This window comes from Echinococcus granulosus (assembly GCF_000524195.1).
Source record: "Echinococcus granulosus chromosome Unknown EG_S00011, whole genome shotgun sequence".
Classification (NCBI taxonomy): domain Eukaryota; kingdom Metazoa; phylum Platyhelminthes; class Cestoda; order Cyclophyllidea; family Taeniidae; genus Echinococcus; species Echinococcus granulosus.
Window position 1 is genome coordinate 276,363 of NW_020170391.1, and position 25,946 is coordinate 302,308.

The 25,946-nt window shown below is 40.9% G+C and overlaps 4 protein-coding genes across 4 annotated transcripts in view; 2 read left to right on the plus strand and 2 right to left on the minus strand. All coding sequences in view use genetic code 11, as the record gives it.

Moving 5' to 3' along the window:
- Nucleotides 1-636, minus strand: part of EGR_02412 (hypothetical protein) — a gene marked incomplete at both ends in the record, with an annotated part of 2,164 nt that extends 1,528 nt beyond the window's left edge. Inside the window, one exon of the mRNA XM_024491661.1 lies at nt 601-636. Within this exon, the coding sequence (XP_024353812.1) occupies nt 601-636 (36 nt within the window). The remainder of the gene's footprint in view (nt 1-600) is intronic.
- A 2,310-nt stretch (nt 637-2,946) lies between these two features.
- On the plus strand, nt 2,947-4,421 carry EGR_02413 (hypothetical protein; the record flags this gene model as incomplete). Its single annotated transcript, XM_024491662.1, has 2 exons — nt 2,947-3,057; nt 3,894-4,421. The coding sequence occupies 2 exons, from the start codon at nt 2,947-2,949 to the stop codon at nt 4,419-4,421; spliced, it is 639 nt and encodes a 212-aa protein (XP_024353813.1).
- A 5,956-nt stretch (nt 4,422-10,377) lies between these two features.
- On the minus strand, nt 10,378-15,873 carry EGR_02414 (Nucleoporin seh1; the record flags this gene model as incomplete). Its single annotated transcript, XM_024491663.1, has 7 exons — nt 10,378-10,781; nt 13,426-13,542; nt 13,598-13,919; nt 14,465-14,545; nt 14,798-15,067; nt 15,471-15,635; nt 15,763-15,873. 7 exons carry the CDS (start codon nt 15,871-15,873, stop codon nt 10,378-10,380), a joined length of 1,470 nt encoding a protein of 489 aa, XP_024353814.1.
- Nucleotides 15,874-18,985: 3,112 nt separating this feature from the next.
- EGR_02415 (Procollagen-lysine,2-oxoglutarate 5-dioxygenase 2) lies at nt 18,986-24,048 on the plus strand (the record flags this gene model as incomplete). Its single annotated transcript, XM_024491664.1, has 14 exons — nt 18,986-19,049; nt 19,893-20,100; nt 20,209-20,293; nt 20,548-20,697; nt 20,776-20,839; nt 20,917-21,020; nt 21,482-21,583; nt 21,868-21,999; nt 22,081-22,202; nt 22,288-22,518; nt 22,811-22,940; nt 22,999-23,112; nt 23,356-23,685; nt 23,767-24,048. 14 exons carry the CDS (start codon nt 18,986-18,988, stop codon nt 24,046-24,048), a joined length of 2,118 nt encoding a protein of 705 aa, XP_024353815.1.
- Between the last annotated feature and the right edge of the window lie 1,898 nt (nt 24,049-25,946).

Below are 25,946 nucleotides of genomic sequence, written 5' to 3' on the forward strand. Positions count from 1 at the left end.
AAAAGTCTTATTTCTTGGTTATGTATTTTCGTTTCCATACCTATTTCTTAGTAATTTTTATGGCTAAAAGAGGCCTTTTAGGCAAAATCGAATAGCGGTTGCATTCAGCCAAAAAGGTAGAGCAATACCCGTAATACTCGCATTACTTTTCATTGCAACGGATAGAGATGACAGAAACGTGATGCAATAGAGAGAAGAAGTGAGAATGGTCAGGTCCTAGGCCACCAACCACAAATTCACGGCATTGTGGTAGTGATTGTGGTGGACACCTATACAATGCACCTCAAAGGCGACTCAGTGGGCCCTGCTTGACTGAGTCTATCGGGTGGCGGTGTGCGCAGTGAAGGTGAGATGGGGCAGAGGACCAGTGGGTTAACGGCAAAAAACTCCGCACGATGATCAAAGTGTGCGCTGCCGACAGAAAGCAAGCTGACAATGGCAATGGTATTGACGCTGACACTGGTGGCTGTCGATGTGTTGTTCTAATCAGACGTATAAGTCGCTAGCACGTCTAAAGGGAATACTTAAATAAGTTATACTATTTTAATGGGAGATATCGCAGTTGGACTTTACCATTAGTTGTGAGCGTACACTACTCACATAATTTGGGCGCAGAAAACTGGAAAATGATGCCATTCTTCATCGGCTAAAAACGTTAACCTCATTTCTGACAATATGTAAATCACGTTTGTTAGGTTTCAAACCTGCTTATCCTGTAATTTGGATCTGGATTTTTGTTATAATCGATGCAATAGCTAATTCCCAAAACAAGACTCCGATAAAACTACTGCTTGAACACTTGTGAACACAATGTAATAAACGTGTGGAGGGTGTTGTTATTCACCAAGCAGGTCTCACTGTAAATGCTAACAGACGCACCACAGAAGGGGTGATTAAGCATTGTTGGTTAGAAGAGGGCGGTACTGTAACCAGATCTCTCATCTACAGCCCGTTTTGCGTTACGCACACAATCACTGGTTCTGGGTGTGCTTGTGTCTGTGTAATTTTGTTATTTGAATTACTTCGACGCGTGGGCAAATCCACAACATACCCTCACACACCCCTGCAGGCGCACTAACGCGCCGTGTAAAATGGATGGTCGTTATGCCGCGCAAAGTGGGTTAAGCAAACAGTGGGTAGGGCGTTTGAACCGAACAAAAACAATGTGGTTGCGGTGGCAGTTGCTGTCACTGTTATCTGAATCGGCGCATGCACGCACAGGGTGACTCGATTGGTGATACCACTCACTGCCTTTTTGACTTTTTCATGAAAAGAGAATAAACCTGGAGCAAAGAGGTCCCAGAAACACTGTTGCTACGTACAAAAGCAATTGCCTTAATGTAAACGCCTGTTTGCAAGAGGTACTAGAATTTTACTTAACAAAACTTAATGAGTGGGTTAAATTCTCTAAGCTAATTCATATTCTTAAGGTAGGAGCAGGAAAGTGTGCAAGTTTGTTAAAGAAATATGGTAAAAGTCGCATGCTATCCTACTAAATAAAAAGTAAAATAGCTTATTAAAAACTAATGGAAAGGACTTTGTGTATGAGTAAAAGAAGGTACTCCTGTAGGGCTGCTAATAATTAGCAATAAGTAATATTTTATGATGGAGAAATAGGCTTCCAACTGTGATCACCAATCTTTGCAAGGAGTTTGCTAAAGTTTCAATAGCTGTAAGATTCAGAAGAAAGTCGAAATTTGAACTGAGCACTTTGAAATACCCATTATCATATTTGTGGGTTGGTTGAATTACGAATTGTTAAAAAAGCATTGCTTGAAGTGGAATGTAGCGAGGGAGGTCGGTTCCACATAAGACATGCAAACAAGCCCGATATGATATCTTATTTCAGTGTCCACGTTATTAGCTGTTATTAAATCTAATTGCTCCATTGTTGAATGCATAATGAACCTTTTAACCGGTATGATACTGAACACACTTCTGTCTAACAACTCTTACAACTCTTCTGCTGAAAGCTTATCCCATACTATTGAGTCAATTTATTATTTGGTTTCATTGAGCTATTTCGACTGGTTAAAAATAACTATATGTACGGTTTAAACTCAGAAGAAAAAATTTTCGCCACATTCCATAACTTGCATATTCTACATTTTCCGGTCCTTTCGATGAATATTTCCGCCTCTTAAGTTAGGAATTAAAAGCAAACAATGCAATCATCTTTTAAAAAGGTTGCAATAGAGCTTTATCCTTGGTTGAAGGTTAAAGCTATTCATAAGAATTCACTGTTAGTACTGGGACGTTAGAATTTGAAATTTAGAAAGTCGGCGTCATAATGCATTATCTATAATATTTTACCCTACTCCTTGTTAGAACGTAGCAAACTAACTCACAAAACCCCTACAGTGGAAACAATTTGATGCCTTAAGAGGTGAAATAATAGCGGCTAAACAAGTCAGTTCGTATCCGACTTACCAGTGCATAATACAAACACTACGGCAATGAAAAACGATATAGTCGTAATCCTAAGGCTGAGCTTTTTTTTGCTTGTTCCGCTCATACTGGAATCTTATAGCTAGTAACAAAGGCGTTCTTATGGAAAATGATAGTTTGAGGAGTAAATTCTATGGGAATACTCTAACACTTCCATTGTAGAGGCGCCCTCATGGATCGCAAATTGTGAATAGTGAGATAACGAGGAGCTATTGTATTGCTGTTTTGGCTTAAAATTTTGAATAGCGTGTGGACAGTACAATCCAAAGTACTGTCCAATCAAGCATTCACAACCCAGGTGTAACCCCATCGCTTACTGAGCACAGAGCGCCCAATCCACACACGTGCGCACCGCACAAGTTACTGTCCAATCGTCTTCTGCCTGTGTCCCATCGCATAGCTGCAAGTTAGCCAATCAGACAACAGCCAGACCTGTTTATGCAAAGGGTGAGACATTGTTGATGAACCTGTACAAATTAGCAATACGAGCACACAATCATGAATTCGGCATTAGAAAAGGCCGTTGTTTGCAACCCAGCCCAAAATTCTTTCCTTAAAATTGACAAAACGTTTTGTAATAACTACATTGATCCGGACAGTTTGGATAAGGTGAGTACTCCTGGAAGTTTATCCATCTACACATGGGCGCGTTTGACAGCCTTCCCTTTATTAGTCAAATTTTTTTAAGTGGTAATTAATGGTTTTGTTAATAATGCCTTAATGAAATCAGGTTGCTTATAAATTACCAATCGCTTGAAACCCCGTTTGCGATTGAAAAGGATTCACGACGAACACAATTCTGACAAACTGAGAGTTAAATAATTTCGGTGACTCTCACATTTAAACAAGACTGATGTGCTTTTAAATGGCTAAAGTTAGAAAGTGTTGTTTTTGTTACTTGATTATTGTTTGATCGGTTGAATTGACTAAGCATGCCAGGCCGTCAAATATAGTTCAATTTATCCTCTAATTCATTTTAATTTCATTAGATCTGCTAATAATAAATAGCGAGTGCATTAATTCACGTTCAATTGAAATCCTTGACGTCATCTCATTTTTTCAACGAAAAATACTTATAGCGGCTTTCAAAAGCCTATCTTGGCTCCGACCACTTTGAATTGACTTTGCTCGAAACATCATTTGTCCATGATTTAATTGTACGGAAATATAGGGTGGGAGAGCACAAAGACGTGAGGAGCTTGGTAATGACTCAGTTTGCCATCTCGAAGGCAGGAATCGATTTAAAAAGTACACTCCTTTGGTGATTCGCTGAGGGCTTTCAATTCTCGAATTCCTCGCTAATTAAATTGATTGTTTCACCCACCTCCTAACAATTTGCCATATTGGTTTTGATTCTTTAACAAAAAATAGTATCGTTTTTCCAACTGACCATCGAGATTGTACACTAGACGAATCAATCCACCCATCATCTGTGCTGTGCTCAGGAGGATCCCACAAAATCCAGTCCACTTGCTCTTCTGATTGAAACCTGTGACCGAGTGAGGAAGAATTTGGAGCAGACCAAGTTTTCCACCATTCTATGCGATCTCGTCAACGATATGGCAGCACCGCCAAGTCTGGTGGGACAGAAACGCCACGCCGACGCTCTCCTTCGTCACCCACCGGTAAAGTTGAGGCGGCCAAGCTTTCATCCGCCTTCACCTCCTGTGCCACCACTACACCCGTTTTTTCTCCCGCCGCCGCAGACGGAGCCCATCAACCTCAGCAGCAAGTTGGTAGAGGTAGCGACGACTTTTGCTCCCTTCCCAACCCCGCCACCATCTCTTTCTCCGACCCCCAGCCCACTCTCCCTGACACCGATGACGAGCCTGCTGACGCAGCTCCTTTTCTTCAGTGGCCTGCTTCCGCATCTGCTGAAACTGGGTCCTCTTTTCTCCCCTCCCTGCCAACAGTATACACTACGCTCGCTCTTCACACCACCTTCGCAGACCCAAGCTGCCTTTCTGCCGTAAATGGGAGCACACCGTCTGTGTGCCATCAGACTAAAATGTGCGCTGAGCTTATTTAGCACAGCACTGCGTCATATTTTCTGGCAGTTGTTGTTTGTGGGTGAAAAAAGCAGCAATTAATAAAATTTTTAGGTTATTTTTTTACCACTTTTATTTTCCAAAATGCGTGTTCGTAAGTAAAGCAATCCATTTATAATTTCTCATGATATATTTAGTTGGATCATTACTTTATAGAAGTCTAGATCTTGCCATTAGATGCTCCCTGTACTTGTGAATTGATCGCCTTTTATTTATCCATGTAGCGTCCCGCATCATTATGCAACCAGTGGCTTCAAGTATTTCAGATAGTTTTTACTCACTTCGCTAAAATGTGCTGAGGACTTGTTCGTGCGTGGTCCACATCGTAAATTGGTTGTGTACTCGCTACAGAACGGCGTGAATGTGGAAGCACGAATGTCGCTTGCGTCAAGAGAGTAAGTAAAGCTGTGGTTCGAGAAAGAGGAAGGGGACCGATTATCGTGTCAGTCAGTCCCGACACTGTGGCGTCGAAACATGGGCTAGCATAACCCTGATCCCGGCTGCCAGACTAGTCACCGACTCGGTATTCCCAAATGGCCTTCTAACATCATTGGTCACTACTTTTGAGTGGTTTACAACACATGCAATGAATTCTGACACAGTCGACCATCTTTATACCTCATCAAATTGGGAATTTTCTAGTAAGTAGTCCGCCATATAACTTTTTATAAATAGGGGGCTTCAATCGGTAAATAAAAAATATCCAGCAGATTCATACTTATAGGGTAATGGTTTGTAAATGAAACCTTCTCCACCCTAGGTTAAGATTTAAGCAGGATATAAATGCATCAAACACTTAAAAATGCCATAATTTGCTAAAATTCTTAAACAGTTGGACGTAATAAACAACACATATCATAAGATGTCTGGAATGCTTTTCCCTCTGTACTTAAAAGATAGCAGATTTGGCTTGATTGGGACAATTTACTAAGCAATCTACACTTTTTCACGGATAAGTTGAGTTACCCAACTTGTTAATAGCAGTAGTTAATAATAAGGATAATGTAAAATATATGTACCTTTGTCAATAAAAATAATTCTGCATGCTTTAAGGCCAATTCATCAAAATTGTTAAGATTTAAACCACCAAATGGGTCGCATTTTGTCTTTCATTTAAGGCCTCAGAATATATTCTTCTGAGGAAATCTTACAATGCTTCCTTTGCATAGGATAGAGCGTACAATGTTTTGTCCATCGACCATGATCCATTACAAAGCGATGGTTAAGAAAATAATCTAGCAACTTAAATTAGATGCAGTGAATGACAGTTTCGGCGACCGACGGCTTGATCAGTGTTCAGAAACAGAGTATGTGACAAGCAGCCTTGGTTATGGTGACGTTTTGGCTGGCTTGTGTAATGGCCTCTTGCCCGCTTTAATCAATTATATTAGAAAATCTGTAAATGTACCGATTAGCTTCAACATTCACCACATGGCTACAGCGTAGAAGTAATTTTATCAACTCAGTGGAAAACCAAATTGTGAAGTTTTATTTAAGGACGCGAACTGCAAATGCAGAAAAATGAGCTTGCAACTTTAAAAAACTACGCACAGTGATAGACATGAGGCAACACGTAGGTGATGGTACTACTGGGGCAGAAATTAAGATCCAGGTTCTTAATCTAAAATCATTTTCCTAAAAAAATGACCTTCAAACCAAAAATTGACAAGTGTACAAATATCACAACTATTATTTGATTGTCTTATTGGCAAAAACGTTGATTATAACGTGATCCTCCATCACGATACCGCCCTAGAATTCCATAAAATGCGTATTTCCAAAATTAAAAATGAAAGCTCATTAGTTTAGGCTTGTAAAAACAAAAAAAATACTCAGCCATTGAAAGGAAGACCATAACGAGTAAGAACGTCCTTAATGATATTCAGCAAAGGACTTAGTTGAAACTCACGCATTCATTATTCACGCGATTTCAGGCAGGACTCTCCTAATTAAGAAACTTCCCTCCCAAATAAGACAATAGCATATTGTTAGAACTTGAGCTGAATTCCCGTCAGGTAGTGATGCCTGCAGAGGAGACGCTTGACTTTATTAAGGGGAAGTGCTTTTTCACTGTATCTGATATCCCTTGATGAAGTGGTGCTGGTTAAGGGCGAAATCGGTTAAGCTTCCATCATGCGCTGTCCTTGTCAAGCGTATGTTTGGCTTGAGCCGAAAGAGCATAAGGGGAGGGCAAACACATCTATAAGCTGATTTGTGAGGTATGCCATTTCTCAGTGACCACTTAGTCCCAACTTGAAAATAACCATAGCCGGTTTCATGCACAAATGTAGTGCAACTTTGCTGGAAGGTATGCGTTAAGATCCGAATGGTCTAATAAAGGCTCACTGACGGTGGGATCGCACCCTCGCACGCGGACACTAGTGGGAAGTGACCTTCATTCTGTTTTCACGAGATTTTTATTCCCCATTTCAAATCTACACAACCCCTTCAATTAAAGGATAAGCTAGGCAAAGACCGACCCCACAAACACAGATAATATCTAATAGGGACACCTGGCACCACCTAGATAGATGGTGTTGGTTCCTCTTTCCCATTTCACTACCACAACAATGGGGAACTGCACGCATGCAACACTAGTTGGCCCTTATGGGTATTCGTAGGTTGTTGCCACCTTCCAGATTGTTTAAACCTTCCGTTGTGCTTGACAACAATAGATATTAACCCACCAGCCAATCGCTACTACTTATGACTAGAAGTTAAACGCATAGATTACAAGAACCGTTAACTGCCCGTGCCTTACAGTCTATTCCTACATTTACAAATAGTTTGTGAAATCCCGCCTAATAAGATAGTGGTGCCTATGAGTCTCAGTCGATTGACAGGCAAGAAGTGAAGCAATACCGAGAACCTAGACGTTTTGCACATAAAACGATTGAAACAGATCTGCAATTGTCTTCACTTTATTAGTGAAAATGCATATAAAAAATAGCAATTTCCACGAGGTTGGGAAAAAAGGAACACGAGAGATATCGGCACTCAGTGCCAGACAACTTGATTGCGCGCATACACCACGCTGCCGCTTTTTGTGAATCTAACTGGTTTCGCGGTTCCTGCAAAAGGGTAAACAGTGAACCGTTGACCATACTCGGAAGAAAAAACACGGTTGAGGCCACAAAGTCGGGTCGAAACCCGCAGAAGAATTCAGCACCGGCATCATTTTTCCACAAAAAATACATATACTTCCACTAGCTAGGATATTTATTGGGGAAGAGCGATTGAATAGATTTTAGTAAATATCATAGATAAAAAAAAAATGGAACATAATTCTTAAAATGTACAAAAAGTTGACCTTCGCATGACGATATAGAAGATTAACTGTGCCATACGATAATGTGACCCGAGAATAGGAGTTTGTACAATTTATCGATGTGACTGTTTCGGTGTTTGAGAGCACTCGAGTCTACTTGCCTCAAATATGGCTGAGGTGAGATGGTTTACACAACAAAAGACTCCGATTAGGGCTATACTAAAGTAGAGTCCTTACGTTACTAATATACGAAAGAAATTTGCTAAAAACGGCCGCAAACAAGAGACCATTCTATTTGAGCAAAAATACACACTCATGTAACCACGAAAGTCTCAAAGCACAGGCGAGAAATGAAAATATTACAAGTAAACGGGATGAGATGGGGCGACTCACGTGTGAGCATTTGTGGGACGTCAGCGAGAATAAAGAAGTGAGAGTGAGAGTGACAGGTGAAAACGAGGTGAGGTGCTATTCATCACAAAATTGTACGAATAATTTTGCCAGATTTCTTGACAGAGCCCACAGAACAGTAAAACAACTGAAGCCCGCGTGTCTCGTACACCGACGCTTAGCCCACAGCTATAATCATTACTACCACTGCTGTTGAAGAAAGGTCAAAATAGGCCAGGTGCTCAAATGCTGCGGTACCGCGCGTACATTCTTTGATGTCATACCACTGGATGTTCTTTATCGGTCGTCCACTGTTCCTCGTATGACTTATCGAAAATTGTCCAAAAGTGGCGATAACACGCTGCTTCTATCACCAGCGATGTGAACATGAATTTTGCATCTTCATTATGAGCTAGATGGACATCGTCGTTTTCAGCGATAATGAAAAGAATGCACTAATACGCGTTAGTTAAAAGCGGGAGTTTTACACAACCCATTTTTAGGGGACCCGAAAGCAATCAGGTACTGGTTCGCTCTAAATCTGAGAAGCCGAACCGCCAGTAGAGTAGATATCCTTTCCCCAACGTGTGAAAAAGGTATTCCTGTATCAGAAATAAATTATTATCAATGATTTTTGACCCGGTCAGCACTCATGAATGAATTAAATGAAAATAAACGCTGATCCAAATTTGACAGCAAAGTCAACCGAGGCTCATTAAAGTCAGCAAAACACGATTATAACGTTATTATTATCGAAGGAAATCGTGGCTTGTGATGTGGGGCGTAGATTTAGATCGTAATTAAGGGAGGAAGGAAAGCGCGGAAATTTAAGGCTTCAGTAATGATTAAAATTCTCAAAGTAAATCACATAGCCGTAGACAAAAAGCAGTAGGGTGCTAAGTACGAGCCTTGAAAAAGTGAGAAAATTTGGCATATCGGCATTGAACTGACAGCTGCGATAAGGAATCTATGATCAAAAAGCGCAAGTGTAGCATTTGTGCGGATGAGTAGAGAAAATTGCCAATTCTCTTCCATATACGAAAGCCAAGTCAACTGACTGCAAGCTGATTTTCAGGTTAGGGTAAGGGGCCAGGCTAAAGCTTCAACAAAATTAAAAAAAGCTATTGAATGATACCTTACCACATGATAGACTCGAATGAGTTCAAAGCTTAGTCCCCAACGAAATGGAAACTAAGCATAGGATGATGTGGGTCATTTAGGAGCATGGGGAAGCTGATTCGAGCACTGCAGTGCTAATTTTGAAAGCGGTATCAACGCCGAGTCAGCAACATAAGGTGTAGATCTGTAATATGATTAGACAAGAAAAACTGCGCCTGACATCAGAGGTTGTAACAACACGAATCACGCCTGACGAAAACGCATGAAATCGGCCACGGGTAAATCAGCCAACAATGTAGCAGTGTAAAAAACCAATTTGTGATTACTGTCGCAAAAAATAGCGGGTACATCTCATGAAAGAAAAATTGGAGAACTTTTAAATATAGGCAATTAAACACTAAACTCCAAAAATATCGAACAACAATGCACAAGAAGCGCTTTGCGAGAATGAACAACGACGTTTACCAGGAGCACATCGTTTCAACAATCGGGCATGATGGGATATCACATTTCATCCGTGCAACAAGACTCGTCCAATCTGTACGGGAGTGGTAACCAGCAAACAAAGCAGAGGGGCCGATAGCAATATTCCGACATTTCAAACAACTAACATTGCACGCGAACATGAAGAGTGAAGAGAGAACAGTGAGCTTAATAGGCTGTGGTGGGTAGAGGCTGGCACCTACCTTTAGGAACGGTTCAACCCCAAAGCTAGAAAACACAAAGATTTCAAGTAGCAAACAAAAAACAAAATCATTAAACAAAGGTTATTAGTCTTGCTGAGAATAATTGAGTTATGAATTAAAGCAATAAAATGAAGAAATTGTCTAGATGTGATTATGCGAGAAGCCAGTTAGTCATAAGTAGTGCTATTTAAGCGAGCCGATTACATTCCCTTTTCATTTATGCATGCAAAATACCTGCATCGAAGTTTCGCAAGGTTAGCGGAACTGTTAGAAGAAAATGGCCTCTTAAAGCATGCTATTTACGATTCATGAACGTAATGGGTCAAGAATGAGAGTACAGGAAAAAAGTTATTAACAGGACGGCGTCAGTAATAGAGGAAATAGGACATAGCGTAGATTGACACGAACTATATCATTTCTAGCCACAAAGTGGACAATCTATCCACCAAGTTGGCTTACCAGTAGAAGCGATAGACGCTACAGAGATGTCTGACGTGGCAGCAGCAAGCAAGCCACCGGACGGAGGCTCAGTGATGTTGGTGGAGACGGAGTCGCGGGGATAGAGCGAAGAGGAGGAGGAGACGTGAGGAGCAGTAATAGCGCCAACGGTGGTAGCAGCTGCGGCAGCGGTAGCGCCACTCGAGAAGCTATGGGACTGTCGATCCATTGCAGCCATAGCCGAGGTGGCGCTGAGGTGCGATGGTGGTGTGGGCAGACTGATCTCACCAGGACAAATGACGGCAAGAGGGAACCAAGCTTTCAGGTAGTTAGAACACCAGAGACGCACTGTTCCGTCGTCTCCAGCGGAGGCCAATATGTTTCCTGAAAAGCGAGTCAGCGCAGAAAATAGTAAGTCTCAACTCGCTTCTTCCTTTCGTTCCGAGAGTAGTCATGATGAATTTTGAGCAATCTACTGTTAGTTGTCACACGAAAATGAATGCGTTCGCATAAGACTGAGATCGGTACTTTTTGAGGAAATCTTTACAGGAGCAATGTACGATTTGCATAAACTGTAAGTAGAATACTTAAGAAAATGTTTTTGGAATCTTACTTGGAATAAAAGAAATTTACTGATCCCCGTAACAAGCCAAGTTTACACCGATCCCTCGGAAGTACTATTTGCGCGATGTTAAAAGAAATAAAACAACACCGTTTTACCTTAAACGACGACCACCCAAGGCGTGAGGCAACACCTGCACAGAGATTATTTCAGGAATACAACTAAACATAGGGAAAACACGGGAGTAAGCATGCCGCCAAATGGAAGCAAATCACAGTCAACCCGATGACCACCCGCACAGGTGCCACTTTCCAGAAATCGGAGCCAATAGCAGCATTCAGAAGGAGCGTTTTACGAGGGCTCTATATGGGGCCGACAAAGGCAATAACACTCAGCTACAAGTGAAGGGGAATTTGCAGGCCGCTCATCAAGCTGCTGTACCAGCGCTGTTAAATCTCACAACGCAGACCTATGTATGTACTGCGTCAATCGTGAAATTGTCGTTGCTAAGGCGTTTGGGTGACTGTATTTCACAGAGGAAGACTACACGCCGCACACTAGTCACGAAAAAAATGACTTGAAAAAAAGTCCATAAACCGGATTCATCTGGATAGCCGGCATCAAATCAAAGCCGGAGAGTGCATAATCAGCCTCAAAGACGATTGATGAAAAAATAACCCAGACAACATGAAATCGTTAAAATTTGGGCTTTTTTCGTTTTGTGAAAGACTAAAGTCAAATTTACTAAACTACAGTGTTATGAATTCTCTTTTATGCGAAGGAATGCGTCGGATACATGCTCCTTTTCCCACACACGGAGATGTGGCACAGTTGGCTAGTGCACAAATACGACCAACAAAAGGGGTTGTGTGAATTAGAGTTTGCGTGCATGCATAACAAAGTAAACTTCTGCCCTCCCGTCCCTCCACTCCCATTGCAAAAGTAAGATACTGAAGTTGATGGAGGTGTGAAATTGTAGGTGAGTTTCGCCTATATCAGAAACCTCAACCTCTTTGCGAAGTTAGGTGCTACATAGTAAGCACAAAGGGTGGTAAAACTTGACCCCTTCTAGAAGGAAGTTGAGAGAATAATAAATTTCGAAGATGAATGCAAAAGGTAGATTCCGAAGCACGCAATAAGTAACAATTTAATTTGTACTACCTTTTCGCAAGGGCCAACTGGGTTTTAATATCCAAAATAAATCAATTAAGAGTGGAAACAGTCAGCAAAAAGCATAGAATCGGTCCAACGGTAGAGATGAATCTTGCATTTGAAAGAGATCTGTTAAAGGAGCCTCCACTGAAACAACGAACAAGAAATTATTGAATCCGCCCACCCACTCGGCCACCCATATGGGCGCAGAGGACATCAAATATGCACGGTCACAACAAAAACAGAAGCAAAAAGAAGAAGTATCTTTAGGAGAAGATACGCACGGCAGTGGGCACATAGTTGCACGCATGCGCCCACACACACCTACAAAGTGGGCGATATCCACGAGTAGTAAATAACGGGAGGCCCTGTCTCCACCCTCTGTAACTTCCCTCCCTATTTGTATGCATGCACATGTGCACTTCATCAAAACGTGGACAGTGTGGGCCGCTACTCACGCCCTGGTGCATAGCTAAGGAAGGACACAAGAGGGCGAGCGAGCGTGTTGCGTGTGCGCCTCTGACATTACAACTGGTAGGCGACGGCAGCTTGCATTATTAACGCGCGAGTCCATTTTGTGAGTTCCCTGCAAAATTCCATGGGGGAGAGGGGGAAGGGAGGAGGAAGGAAGAAGGTGCAGGGGTCTGAACTTATTTTGGAGATTATTGAGAGAAAAGAACATGGTAAATGGAAGTAGGAAGAAAGCAAAAATTGTGAACCGCAATCTAAAACGAGTTTTGCTGTTTGCACTAGTTACCCTTTGCCACTTGGGAATGAATTCAGATGTTCCAATGTGCATAAATAAGTGAAATTTCGCGAGAATTTAACATTTTTTGATAACTTTGCGTCACTAAACGCAACATTACGACCCTTCATTGATGGCCTTCCATTTGAAAGTTTAAGGGAAACGATTAAACATTTCTCCCGATGTGATTTCAATCTTGATGAACTCACACTAGTCCATTGTGTACGATTCAAAAAGTGCAGTGCAACTCTAGCAAATTCGGAGAGAGAACGTACCCGATATCAGTGGATTTTTAACTTGGAAATGGTCCCTAGCTCAAACTCGAGTGGCGTTTACTAGCTAAGGTAAGTAATCATAGACATTATAAACAGCACGGCCTAATATAAAGTCTTCTGACATTCGCTTCTCTGTGAAATTTATGTTTAGTTTATGCTAAAGCTCAGTCCATGCATCAAGCATGAAGGAGATATTTGTAGTTCCACATAAATATCGGCAAGTCCTAAAACAATAAAAACTACGGAAAACCAAGAGTGAAACCCAATAATCTCCCCAGAAGCAAACCACTTTACCTTGATAATTCCAGGCGACTCGCGAAACACGACCACCATGATTCTCGAAACGGGCCATCACGGAGACATTGTAAGCACCTGGTGTGTTGACACCATTCTCCGCTAAAAATATTGCCGCTGGAATAGACTGTTACTTACAAAGTAATGAGTAAAAACATATTCAGTGACTGACCAACTTGTGGAGCGGCGACAAACTTGATGAGGAGGATGAAGAGGATTTCAGAGCCGACAGCAAGAACTTGATAGGACTGTCCCATGCTGGGTGCAAAGGCAACATCGTAGACGGAGTCCTTGATATCGACTATATCCTGAACCAGGTTCCAGCGACGAGAACTCTCGTTGTATTCGAGAAGGATCAATTTTCCATGTCTGGGGTTGACATCCGACCCCCGAACAGCCAAGTGACAAGTGCCCAACTCTCCCAAATCACCCTGGTGCTGATTTTCATGGAGCGAGGCACTCCCCACCGCAATAAGTGGTGGATCTAATCGTGACTGGAGTCGAAAAAGGTACGTTTAGCTCATAGGAAATTGACAGTCATTTACACCGAAGACATTTCTCGTACTTTTTAGATAACTTCGTTTAAACTGCAAAAAATAAATCAGGTATAAACGGAGATTGCTTCAAGGATAATGAAGGAGTCAGGTTCTGATAAAAGGACCACTATGACCAGATCAAATATTATCACGTAAGACCCGCGAGAACGTGAGCATCTGCTTATTCACCCATTTACCAAAAAAGAAAGCGCTTCAAAAAGTTTTTATAATAGTCTATGCTCATCTCAATAGTCGAATAACGTTTTCTGGCACGGAAGTGAGAGCGGAATTTACATGTCATTATGATAACGGCAACATTCACATTAAAGATGCTCAATCAACGGCGAGGATTTTCTTGATTTATCGTTCGATTCGCTGACCAATAGAACACCGCATGACCTAAGAACACCCATCTACAAAGCTGACCGGATCTAAAATGGGCTACGATCCCAATTTCCTTTACTAGAGAGGCTAGACATTGGAAAGTGAAATACAAGACTTACCTGAGACCAGGCCAAACAGGAGCCGGTCGTGTTGGTGGCGAAGTCACATTGAACGGTCCACTGACATAAATTCATAACATCCTGCAAGAGTAAAACGCAAACGAAATTACCCATAATTCCAATAGTTTAGTAGCACCAATAAGCTTTAGTTGTAAAAAAGTGATCAAGCTGCTCCCCTGAAAATATTTTGTATGTAAAAGAAATCCCGCTAAGCTTATATATTTTAATTTCATTATTGGATTAAAATATTTAAGTGGAAATTCGCGTAAATGATTGACATGTAATTTGTGAAGCGCCATTTTGACAGCGTGAAGATGAGAATTGAGAGCTAACTTGGGCTTCGTAGACCAGAAGCACACCATCAGTTGAAATGGCAGCCAGTTGAAGACCGAGAAAGCGCGGTGCAAACATCAAGCCGGTGACGGAGTTGCGCGGATCCACCAGGTGCGCCCGACGGATCCACACGCCCCCGCGGGTGTTAGAGGTGCTGGTGGGATTCGTTGCAGTGGCCTGTTGATTGTCGCCACTATCTGCAGCATTTGCACCTGCCGCTGGCGTCGATGCCGACGCATCTCCATCCGCACTCGCCGTATTTACGACCTCCTGTCATTTACATGAAGATATTTGAAATTGATGTACTCGCACTTAAACAATGCTGACCAACAGTTGAAACTAGATAAACGCCACTGTAAATCCTACCGTATATTCACATGGTAAGCGAATGAAAAAGGCTTATATTCTCACAAACACTTGCCATATTTGCGACTTGCTGATGTACAAAAAAAGTATAGGCCTAATGATAGACTATCACCCCAGCTTAACGAAGGCTAAAAGTTAGGACTAGGTAGTCGCAAGTGACACTCGTACCATCTTATCGACTTACTCGAGATTATATGGAGAGCGAACAGAAGAATTCCATAAATGCAACAAAAAACTGCCCAAGCACAGAGAGCTTGCCAATTTACTTGCATGATATGAGAACACCAATTCTAGTGCCGCAACGCACCTGTCCAGTGATTTCCTCCCAAATGGCAATGGTTCTGTCGAATGAGCAAGTAGCGATGATCTGCCCGAATTCGGGATGCGCCCAACACACACGCCACACCGAACCCAAATGGTATCTCCACCTAGCGGTACACTCCCATTCTTGGTCATCGCGAAGGTCCCAGATCTGCATTTAAGAAAGACAAAAATAAGGCCGCCCATTACAAGTGATAAAGTTGATGGATTAAAATGAGACTAGGCGAGACCACAAGCACGAAACCATAAGCAGATAGGATGAATCGATGCGAACTAACTTTAATCATTTGATCACTGCTGCAAGTCGCCATCCTTTGACCGTAATAGTCATACGCGACATCATGGATAAGGTCAGCATGGTTGCTGTGTACGCTTTTCGAAACGAACATTGGAAGCTAAATAATAGCAGATCATGAATAAGTGGTCGACTACGAGAGATGAGACAATTTAGAAAAAGCCTAAACGATCACTGAAAAACAATGACTAAAATAGCACAGCTCAAACTCTTAAACGAAAAGAGACTGGTGGCCAAACAAAGAACAGTAACTAAGAGGTCACCTATAAGAAAATTTTTAAGGAGAAAAAATAGGTGGACCTTTACTGACTTACAATAGGTCTCAAAATGAATCTTGATAGTTTGAAATGCCCGTCACCAACCCACAATACGGTACATGTGCGAATAATTAACCGCAGAGTACCAACAGGAGACGTGAAACAGTACTCCCAATCAGCAACAAACTAGACACCGAGAAACGTTCTGAGAAATGCACACTTAATGGAATAGGGCGGTTGGAAGTTTAAAACACTTAAATACAATAAAGAATTTATCTACAATATATTCATATTTTTACACCCGATTGTAACAATTAGCAACCAGAAGAACTTTTTTTAAAAAATGTGTGATTTTATTACTAAAAATGCCGCTAATTTAGCAGTTCAAGGATTTGACATCTAAGCAGGGTCCCATTCTTGCTCCCGAGACACTTTAATTTCGCTTTAAAGTCAGTCTAACACATTATCCTTCAAAAATAAATGGTCGAAGTAGAAACAGAGTACAGTATCACCTGACAACTACTTGTCACACTTACACATGTGCAGCAGGGTGTACTAATGTTGTCCCGACAGTATACCTATTCACGCATTTACCACCGTGCTCTCTTGCACTCGTAGCGAGATGAGACCAAGGAATGAATAGCACTGTAAGCTCAATGGTTGATGTTTCCCTGTAATTGGCAGGAAGGTGAACGAGGCAAACTTCATGCGTCCTGGAAGTCGCGTAACGAAGGCATAATTCAATGAAGTGAGGAAGCTGTGTACCGTACGTACTGCATATGGAGGGTGCAGGACTCGGATTTTGCGAGCAGTTTGCCAATTTGGCAGACCTGTAATAAAGCGGTGACTGCAAATTACCTGAGGTTCTATGCAGATTTTGCCAATCATGAAACGTGAATGCAAAGGGTACCACTTTTTCAGGTGTTAATCTATTATTTTGAAATGAGGTTGCATTTTTTATAAATTTGTAGTGCTTTTCAAAAACATTTCACTTTTAGCAGATATGAATTTGTTGCCCCAGTTTTAAATTATATCAATAAAGTAGTCCCATCTAGACTTTGGATTTGCTTCCTCCTTTAGCACTGAGATAAATGTGCTTCTCTGGCTACAAATGCGTTTTAAAACCTGCTGAAATATACTGGCAGTTTTGAGGATCATGGAAAGTGTCTAGATTAAGCACTTTGGGCAGTGGATAACCTTTGACTTGCCTTTATTTCCAAGGCCTTAGTTGGTTAAGGTTTTCCACGGAGCGCCCCAAGTACATTTATATTTTGCGGTAAACTTATCCACTTATTTGCTATCTTGCATACATGCCCAAAATCTTTGAGATAACAGCCTGGATAATGATAATGAAACCAGTTAAATACCCTCTTGATTTTCGGTGTCCCGGACTGACGCCCAAAAGTGAACTCGTAATTATGAATGCGAGCTGGGTTGTGTTTGCCAGCTTAAATGTACCCAAAGAGGTATACCATTTAGCACGTGTGAAATTGCTCTTTGGGTTGCTTTTTAAACCATTTTTGGGTCCATTTTCGCCTTAAGTAATGCACAGCTCACTCCTGCTAGATTTACATTCAAGTCTTCATTTACCCTTGCAAACTCAAACGTTTCCCATTGAAGTGCTCTGAAACAGTTGAGGTGATAGAATAGTTATTCAGTCATCCAAACTTTTGATATATATATATATATTTTTAGCTCTGTGCGCTGAATGAGTCCTAATTAATACCACTGAGTATGATGGTTAAAAATTGCTTTTCCGCTTTTTAAGCACCGATAAAACTTCAGCCAGCACTTTAATCGAGAAAACTTCCAGATTAAAACTTCTTTCAACCTTAAATGAGCTACGGGATGTAAAAAAAGTTGTTTTTGTATATTTCCAGAAATGGGTAGCTTAGCCGCATGATTTGTCAACTAAAACACGAGCGGTTTATTCAATCTAAATGCACTTGCTAATTTTAGGCTCGAAGACATTCCAACGATATTACCTCCTTCAGAATCACTAATCCACTCAATGACTAAGTACAACACTTTAATAATTATTTTTAAGTAAGGTGGTTTATAAATGCACATTTAATTTGGTTGAAACAATTTTTCTAAACTAGGTTAGTTAATGAAATCTGTTAGGTGCCTTCAAAAATATCTCTTATCATGAGGAAACTGCCTAAACGTGATTAAATGAGCCTAACAGTTACTCAGTGTTGAGAACTTACATTACTATTAGAAATGGTGACACCGCCATCATCCTCAGTCAGCATTTGAGAAATTGTAAACTATCTTCTACTCTTATGACGTCAGTCTTGCAATGTCCTCTGGTAATGCTTCATTAGCAAGAAGTAACAGCAAGTTGTGCTAACTGAGCCTAACGTTTCGAAAAATTCCTGGAAAAACCTTTTTTTGGATTTAAAATAGGTGCTTGCCTAAAAATAACCTGATAAAGAGGGGGTCTTAGTATGGGACAACGGAAACCACATAAATTACCAAGAAGTAGCACACCGAACTCACATAGTTTGAAGTAGCTGCAATGTGCGCTTAATGTCTGATCCAATTAATTGAAATAGCTACTGAGACCTGAAACCTGGGAGTACGCTATGCCATCGTTTCCTCAGAGGTTTAGTTTCATTACAAACGCCATCAGGTCTTTTGATTTTATAAATCAGCCACAAGGACTTTGCAATGAGTTTCTGATCTCTTATTTGAGAAGTTGGAACTGCAAAAAAATGTACACTTTAGATACAAAACTATGGTTAATAGCCGGAGCATTCAAATTTGCACCGAAGTGCAAGGGTCATCATCCAGGGCGCCGGTGACGCGGTATTCCCAGCTCACCGACCAATAAGCGTGCGAGGTTTAAAGGTGAGGGAATGGAAGCGCAACCAATTGGCACCTCCCACCTGACGACAGGGCATATAAGCATTGCTATCGCACCGCTGTCCCAACTGATCCAACGCCATGGTCACACCGGTCTCCCTATTAGTCAGCATGCTGTGCGTGACCTCCACTCTCTCGGCTCCCGGTTGGTCAATGCGTATTTTTCTTGCCGGCAATGTTACGTACTAAACTTCGTTACATTAAGTGCTCTGTGTCAATTTTTCTCAATTTTTCTCTTTAAACAGCGAGTTCTTCCGATAACCTCAGAAGGAGGTTGTTTTGAAGTTAAAAATGTCAAATAATCTTCTCCATTTTTACTATTATAAAGCATTTTAAATCAATTTTATTAAAAAATACTGTGAAAACCGATAAATAATTTTGGCGCAGTTGCTTCATTAATTGTTTCCGTTTTAATCTGTATGATATCAGTTTGTACACTATTAATCGAAGTTTGCTTAAATCGGGCACCTACTGCAGAGTATAATAGAAGGCGCATGAAATGCAACTCTCTTGGATATGATTTACTCAAAAGTGGCTGCACTGATGTCACTTAAAACGATTCAACCCATGGTTCACACAACTATGACCCAAATGTATTAGGAACGTTTTGTTCAAATATCACTATTAATGAGTTGCCTTAGTTTTCATAAATTTCAATGATATCGTTGATTTGGGTGTCATTGCTGGTATTGGTTCCATGTAAACGCCTATTTTATAATGCAAAGAACTGTCGTTTCTAGGTTGCTCCACTTTTTGCGTCACAACTGCTCATTCAAGAAAGATTTGGTTGGAGCCATAGGACCTTTTTCACAACTGTAGTCTGACTGACCAATTTTTAGAAAGTCTTGATCACATCCCCTTCAGGCAAAAAATAACGGTATTCATTACTATCCTTTAAAAGAATTACAGTTTGATAAATCACAATGGCTTTGAGGCGATAGAGCTATTGATGATGTGTGCTAACTTGGTCTAAATTACCTTACTACAGCCCTACAAGTGATAGGCCTGAGAGGAGCACCTGATGATGCGAGTGAACGGTGCAAGCGTTCTGCTGATGTGTTTGGCTACTACTACACGGAAATCGACCTCTCCGACTTTGGTCGCACGCCCGATGAGGTGAAAGACGAAGTGAAACTGGCCAAAGTTAAACAGGCAGTTGAAAACAGCGACAGTGAATATGTGCTCATTATTGACAGGTGAACAGCACGTGATTTGCAGTTGTGCGAACGGCTAGGATTATTGTTTTTTTCAAATTTTATATTCGAATATGGCTTAAAGCATATCCTTCTCATTCCGCTTTACAGCCACTTATCAATTCTCATTGGGCGACCGAACGATCTTATTCAAACAGCTGAAAATCTTAGAGCTGACTACATCTTCATTGCCGGGGTAAATTTTCGTTCGTTTTTGACTCCCACACAAAGTGGATTTAAGTCATAGGCAATTGTTTAGTTCATTCACATGTTCCGTTCCAAAAAATTCCACATAAGAAAACTATCCGATTTTTTTCGCTATTAGACGTCAATGAAAAAAAATATGTAGTGAATGCTAAGCAAGAGATTCACAATTAACAAATATTTTATTCGACTTGCAAACCTCTGCATTCAGCGCTTTTTAATTTGAAATATGTTTAATGCTGACAGGACTCCGCAAGCGCAGATGAAAAACCCAAGCCTGAAGCCATGTTCTATGGCCTCTTCACACGCACCAAACTGCTTCATGAAGCCATTCCAAGACCCCCACCAATGCTTAACAAAGACTATGTTAAGTCTTACTTAGAAGGAATCGAAAAAGTAAGTTTTGGATAAATTCATTCCAGTGACGTCAAAAATGCACAAAATAAACGGCACAGTCTTATCTATTCATTTTAGCAATCAGCCTCCGTTTTAATGGACACATCGTCCAATTTCTTTCAGCAAATTACCACAGATGCTGGTAAGCAGGGAAACTACACAATTCCCCCATGCTATGTCTTCCTGCAATACACATATAAGGTATTTATTTTCCTTCAGCAGATCTAAACATTCGTTTTGAACACGACCGAGGCTATATCCAAAACGTTCGCACTGATACAGTACCCGTAGTTGCCGTGGCTGCGAACGATCATGTATCAAAGGTAAGGAGCATAAGGTTGAGAGTCTTTATGCACTACGTTCATGTAGATATTAAATTAGGAGGTGAGTGTGCACTCAACTTCCGTTGGTCATCTGTGTCCTAAGGCATGGGCACTAGCAAATGCATTGCGGTGACCTTGGGAGGGTGCCACGAATCACCGACGTGGCACATCTTGCCCCCAGGACACGTGGTGCTGCCTTATAACGCTGGCCAGCTTGCTTACGTGGCACGCAGATGCCTGCAAATGGGCGTTCTGCCACGGTAGATAGGAATTCCTGTCTTAACGGTTAGAATAAATACAGATTTATTGATAATCACCCAAGTACCCATTTCCACAATACTGTATAATGACGTTGCTATAAGCATGGTACCAAAAATAAGAAAATATCACTTTTTCTGCTTAATTAAATCTTAAGACAAATAGATGTGCTTGAGATGTACTACTTATTTAACACCTTTTAGAGGGAACTAAATGGAGTGAGCAATTATCTGACACGTTCTTGGTCTCCTGAAACCGGATGTCAAATTTGTGATGAAGACAGAATTGACCTTGAGAAACTTCAGGTAATGCAGAAAATTGGACGGTTCATGTATTTAGATTGTCGTGATTAAAATTTACTCCAAATAACTGAATGTTTTACTTTAGTATCTGCCCTACATCACGTTTGGACTAACTACAACAATCATTTTCCCTTCCCCTATAGTGAATCTCAATTTATTTACTTATGTAGCTTCAACAAATATCTCTTTTTTTTAAAGTAATGTAATCCCATTTACTGGTAGCTAAATAAGAAGAGCTCCATATTTATGTGTAGGAATAAAGCAACGTTCCCATTTCACTTCTTTAGGCTGATGACTATCCAGTAGTGATGCTTGGCGTCTTCATCGTCCGTCCAACTCCATTCCTCGAATCTTTTTTCAAGCGCCTAGCGAATCTCGATTATCCCAAGAGCCACATTCATCTTATAACCTTCTGCGCAGTAAGTTGAACATACTGCCCTCTGTGTAATGCGCTGAAGCGAGATTCTGCCGAACCCCAATGGCCCCTCATTCAATTTTAGATACCGGAACAACAAAAGTTTGTCGACGACTTTCTGGACAAACATGGTTCACACTACCGATCAGTTGAAGAAATTGGTTCCGACTTGTACAAGGAACAAGATAAGGTATTCCTGCACGTAGCGTAAGTGTGTATTGGACATTATTTTTTCTTAAATTTGAAGGTTAAAAATAATCCTTATAAATGTCTTTCCTCTTAATCGCTGTAGAAATATGTGTCTCGAAAGGCCCGAATGCCAGAACCTCTTCTATGCTGAGGGAACTGCCCAGTTTACGTGGCCAGGAACACTCAAACATCTCGTGTCAACCAATCGTAGTGTAGTGGCTCCTCTTATGACTCGTCACAATGCCTTCTGGTCAACTTTCTGGGGAGATATCGCTGATGATGGGTCATACAAACGATCCAATGATTACTTTGAAATTGTTGAACGTCGCAAACGGTGAGTTGCATCATCGCATAACAAGTGTTCAAAATCTTCTGACATTTGAAGGAAGAAGACTTTATTCCTGAGTAGTTTTAATGACGCTGCTGTGGACTACCTTGCTAGTAATTTTTCCCTACCAAATTTAAAATTGTATTAAATATCGCTCATAAAAATCAAGGCTGGTGTATAATGTAATGTAGCTGCATGATGATATTTCTCAATTATTCGTTTATAATATTGTAACGAAGGAATTCTGAGCATGTTTCTGTTAAGAGTTATTAAGTCATAAGTTTCATTTATTTTAAAGGGGTTTGTGGAACGTTCCGTTGGTTGGATCCACTTTCCTGTTGAGTCGATGGGCGTTGTCGGAAATCACAAGCGACTTTATCGAGGAGCAATTCTTTTATCTGTCCCTCACCTCTACAACAACCAAAAAAGTTTGTTTGAAGCTGCCTATCTGTCTTATTTGTAATTAAATTTGTATTTTCCTTACAGAACGTCTTTATGTATGTCGATAACCGCGTTCAATTTGGTCGTCTCACCAATCCCACTACCTTTGGCCTCGTTCACCTACACAACGATTTGTGGCAACTCTTCGACAATCCTGTTGTAAGTATTCATTCCACAAACAAGTAATCACTCTATTGAACAGAGTTAAATTCTAGCCAAAATATCAAGAAGTACTTACCTACCCAAAATGAAGGAAGATCCCTAAGTGTTTAGACCAATCAGTTACTTACTTAACAATACTGCACGAAGCATTAACTCAGAAAGTCTGTTTTCCGATAGACAGTTAAAAAAATGAATGGATTAAGTAAACATTCAATTGTTTGCACTTGCATACCTTTGCAGGACTGGGAGGAATCCTACATTCACCCCGACTACTACAAGTTCACTAATAAATCCATCACGAAGGACGACTTTGAGCAGCCATGCCAAGACGTCTTCTGGATGCCTCTGATGTCTGAGCTCTTTTGTCGACAGTTGGTGGAAGAAATGGAACACTATGGCAAGTGGTCTGACGGCTCCAACTATGACGCTCGTCTAGAGAGTGGCTACGAGGCCGTCCCAACTCGCGATATCCATATGCGCCAGATTGATTGGGAAGAGCATTGGCTCCACGTACTTCGCACCTATGTGTATCCTATTCAACTGAAACTATGGGAAGGATATAACGAAAAGGTAGGTATTTTGGATTCTTGAGTGCACTTGTCATTTCTATTTCCTTACGCTAAACGACAGACTGTACCGTTCTTTTTTAAGCCATGGGCAAGAATGAACTTTGTTGTGCGCTACAAGCCCGGTGAACAGGCTTCTCTCCGATTCCATCACGATGCCTCCACCTACACCCTGGACATGGCCCTCAATCGAGCTCATGTCGATTATGAGGGTGGCGGTGTGCATTTCCTTCGTTATGGTTGCAAACTCGTGGACACCCGCGTGGGTTGGCCACTCATCTTCCCCGGCCGACTGACTCACCTGCACGAGGGCATGGAGACCACGAGTGGCATTCGTTACATCTTCGTCACCTTTGTCAATCCCTAATTCCCATCTCATTCAGGGCCTCTATTCCTACTTCTTCTAAATCACACAAATCTACTATAAAAGATAAACATTACAAATCTATGTGAGAAAATTTTTTGCTTTGCTTCGTGTTGATTTTAATGTGTGCTTGATGTTAGATTTGTGAACTGTACAGGAAAGAGAGTGAATTTGTTTTTATTCAATGCAATAATGTTTTTGTCGAGGTCAAGTTCCGTTGGAGATAGTTAAATTGAATTCCCCATTATATTGAAGTATAACAGTCTTGTTGAATTTCGAAGTTCTAGCCAGACTGAAATAAAATTGAAATGAATCGGCATAACTTTGAAGTATCTCAGCAATTTATCGCAAATTTTATTACCCTTAAAAAGGGAAATTAGGAGTTGTTTTTAAGCCTATGATCGTTTATTCCTTTGTGACAAATATCGTATATGAAAACTCCCCAAAAAGTTCTTCTAAGAGACTTATGAATATAATTTCTACCCATGTCATGAGATCATTCTAGGTAAATCCTTACATCAAACAAACAGAGACTAACAAACGACTAAAGTAGCTTTAATAGTTTAAAACTCAAAATTAACTTACTGAAGTGGGACATTTTCATTAAACATTCATTGAAAGAAACACTTCATTGTAAGTTTTCTATACTAGTCCAGTATACTGCTAAGGCATCTGATCGAATTTTAAAAAACCACGCCCAGCTTTCGTGAGGTGAGGAGAGACGCAGATAAACAGGAATACCGCATTGTGCGAGGATTCTTTATTCCCGTAGACAGCGCACCAGTCACTAAAGTATACTGATTGCTTACAGAGAAAGGTTTCGGTACAGTAGATGATTGAAGGTAGCAAAGCAAAGTTTTGGACCTTCTATTCCCTGGGTCAATGTCTTACATCCACTGCACTGTGACATTAAGCAAATGACAGCTGTAAGAACGCATGATTTGTAGTGTTTAATGCCTAACTGCTCACGGACCACCGGAGGGGTGTTTATCCCAAAAGCAATTTTAGAATTTTAGATTTCTTAAATCGGACTGCTTTGCTATTACTCCAGGTGAATTCAATTGTGATGACACCAAAATATGGAAAACTATGCATTACCTTTAAACACTCGGTTGCTGTAGCACGTATATGAAAATGTGTCTTAGCGCTCCTTCGCCTTTAGATTTAGCTCCGAAATAGCTCTGATGGATACCTAACCTTGTGAAAAATTAGACGAATTTTCCAGTGATCTAACCGTGATTAATACACTTTCCGGAAAGTACAGGTTCAATATCTTACCTATCAGGGCACTTTGAATACCATTGCTTGAAAACTCATTTGCGACAAATCGAAGTGTAACTTCTATCTCCTGCCCTTACTTAAACGCATCAAGCAGTTTACTTTATCTCTGCTAGTACTAAATTCTAATGCCGCGGTCTCAATTGTTTCATATCCGATCCTGAAAGGCTGTCGTCACTAGTAAACTGGTCTTCACCAACTAACTTACGCAAATTCCATTCTGTTCTTAGTGTGTTTGATACTATTCTTGTTTATGCATGGCTTTATTCAACATACTGGCTGTTTAGTTAATTTTTTCTTAATAGACTGATTATAAAAGACTATTCACGCTTTATCTTGTTTCCAGTTAGCTTACGCACGGAAACCCTTTTTCGTGAAGGATTATTTTGCTCTAGAACAATATGGTAGTCCTGTTATATGTCTCTCTTTGTCTCACGAAAGCTGAAGGTGGCTAGCAGTATACGGGAGCTTTAAATGATTATGTAAATATCTTTTTTGGACTCCTTTCACCATTTCCACCCATCATGAGTCATAGAAGCTTTTGCAATATCCCACAGCATCTCTAGCCCAGTCATTTGCAGCTATGATGCAGCGTTGGAGCACGGAATTGGTATCTCACAACC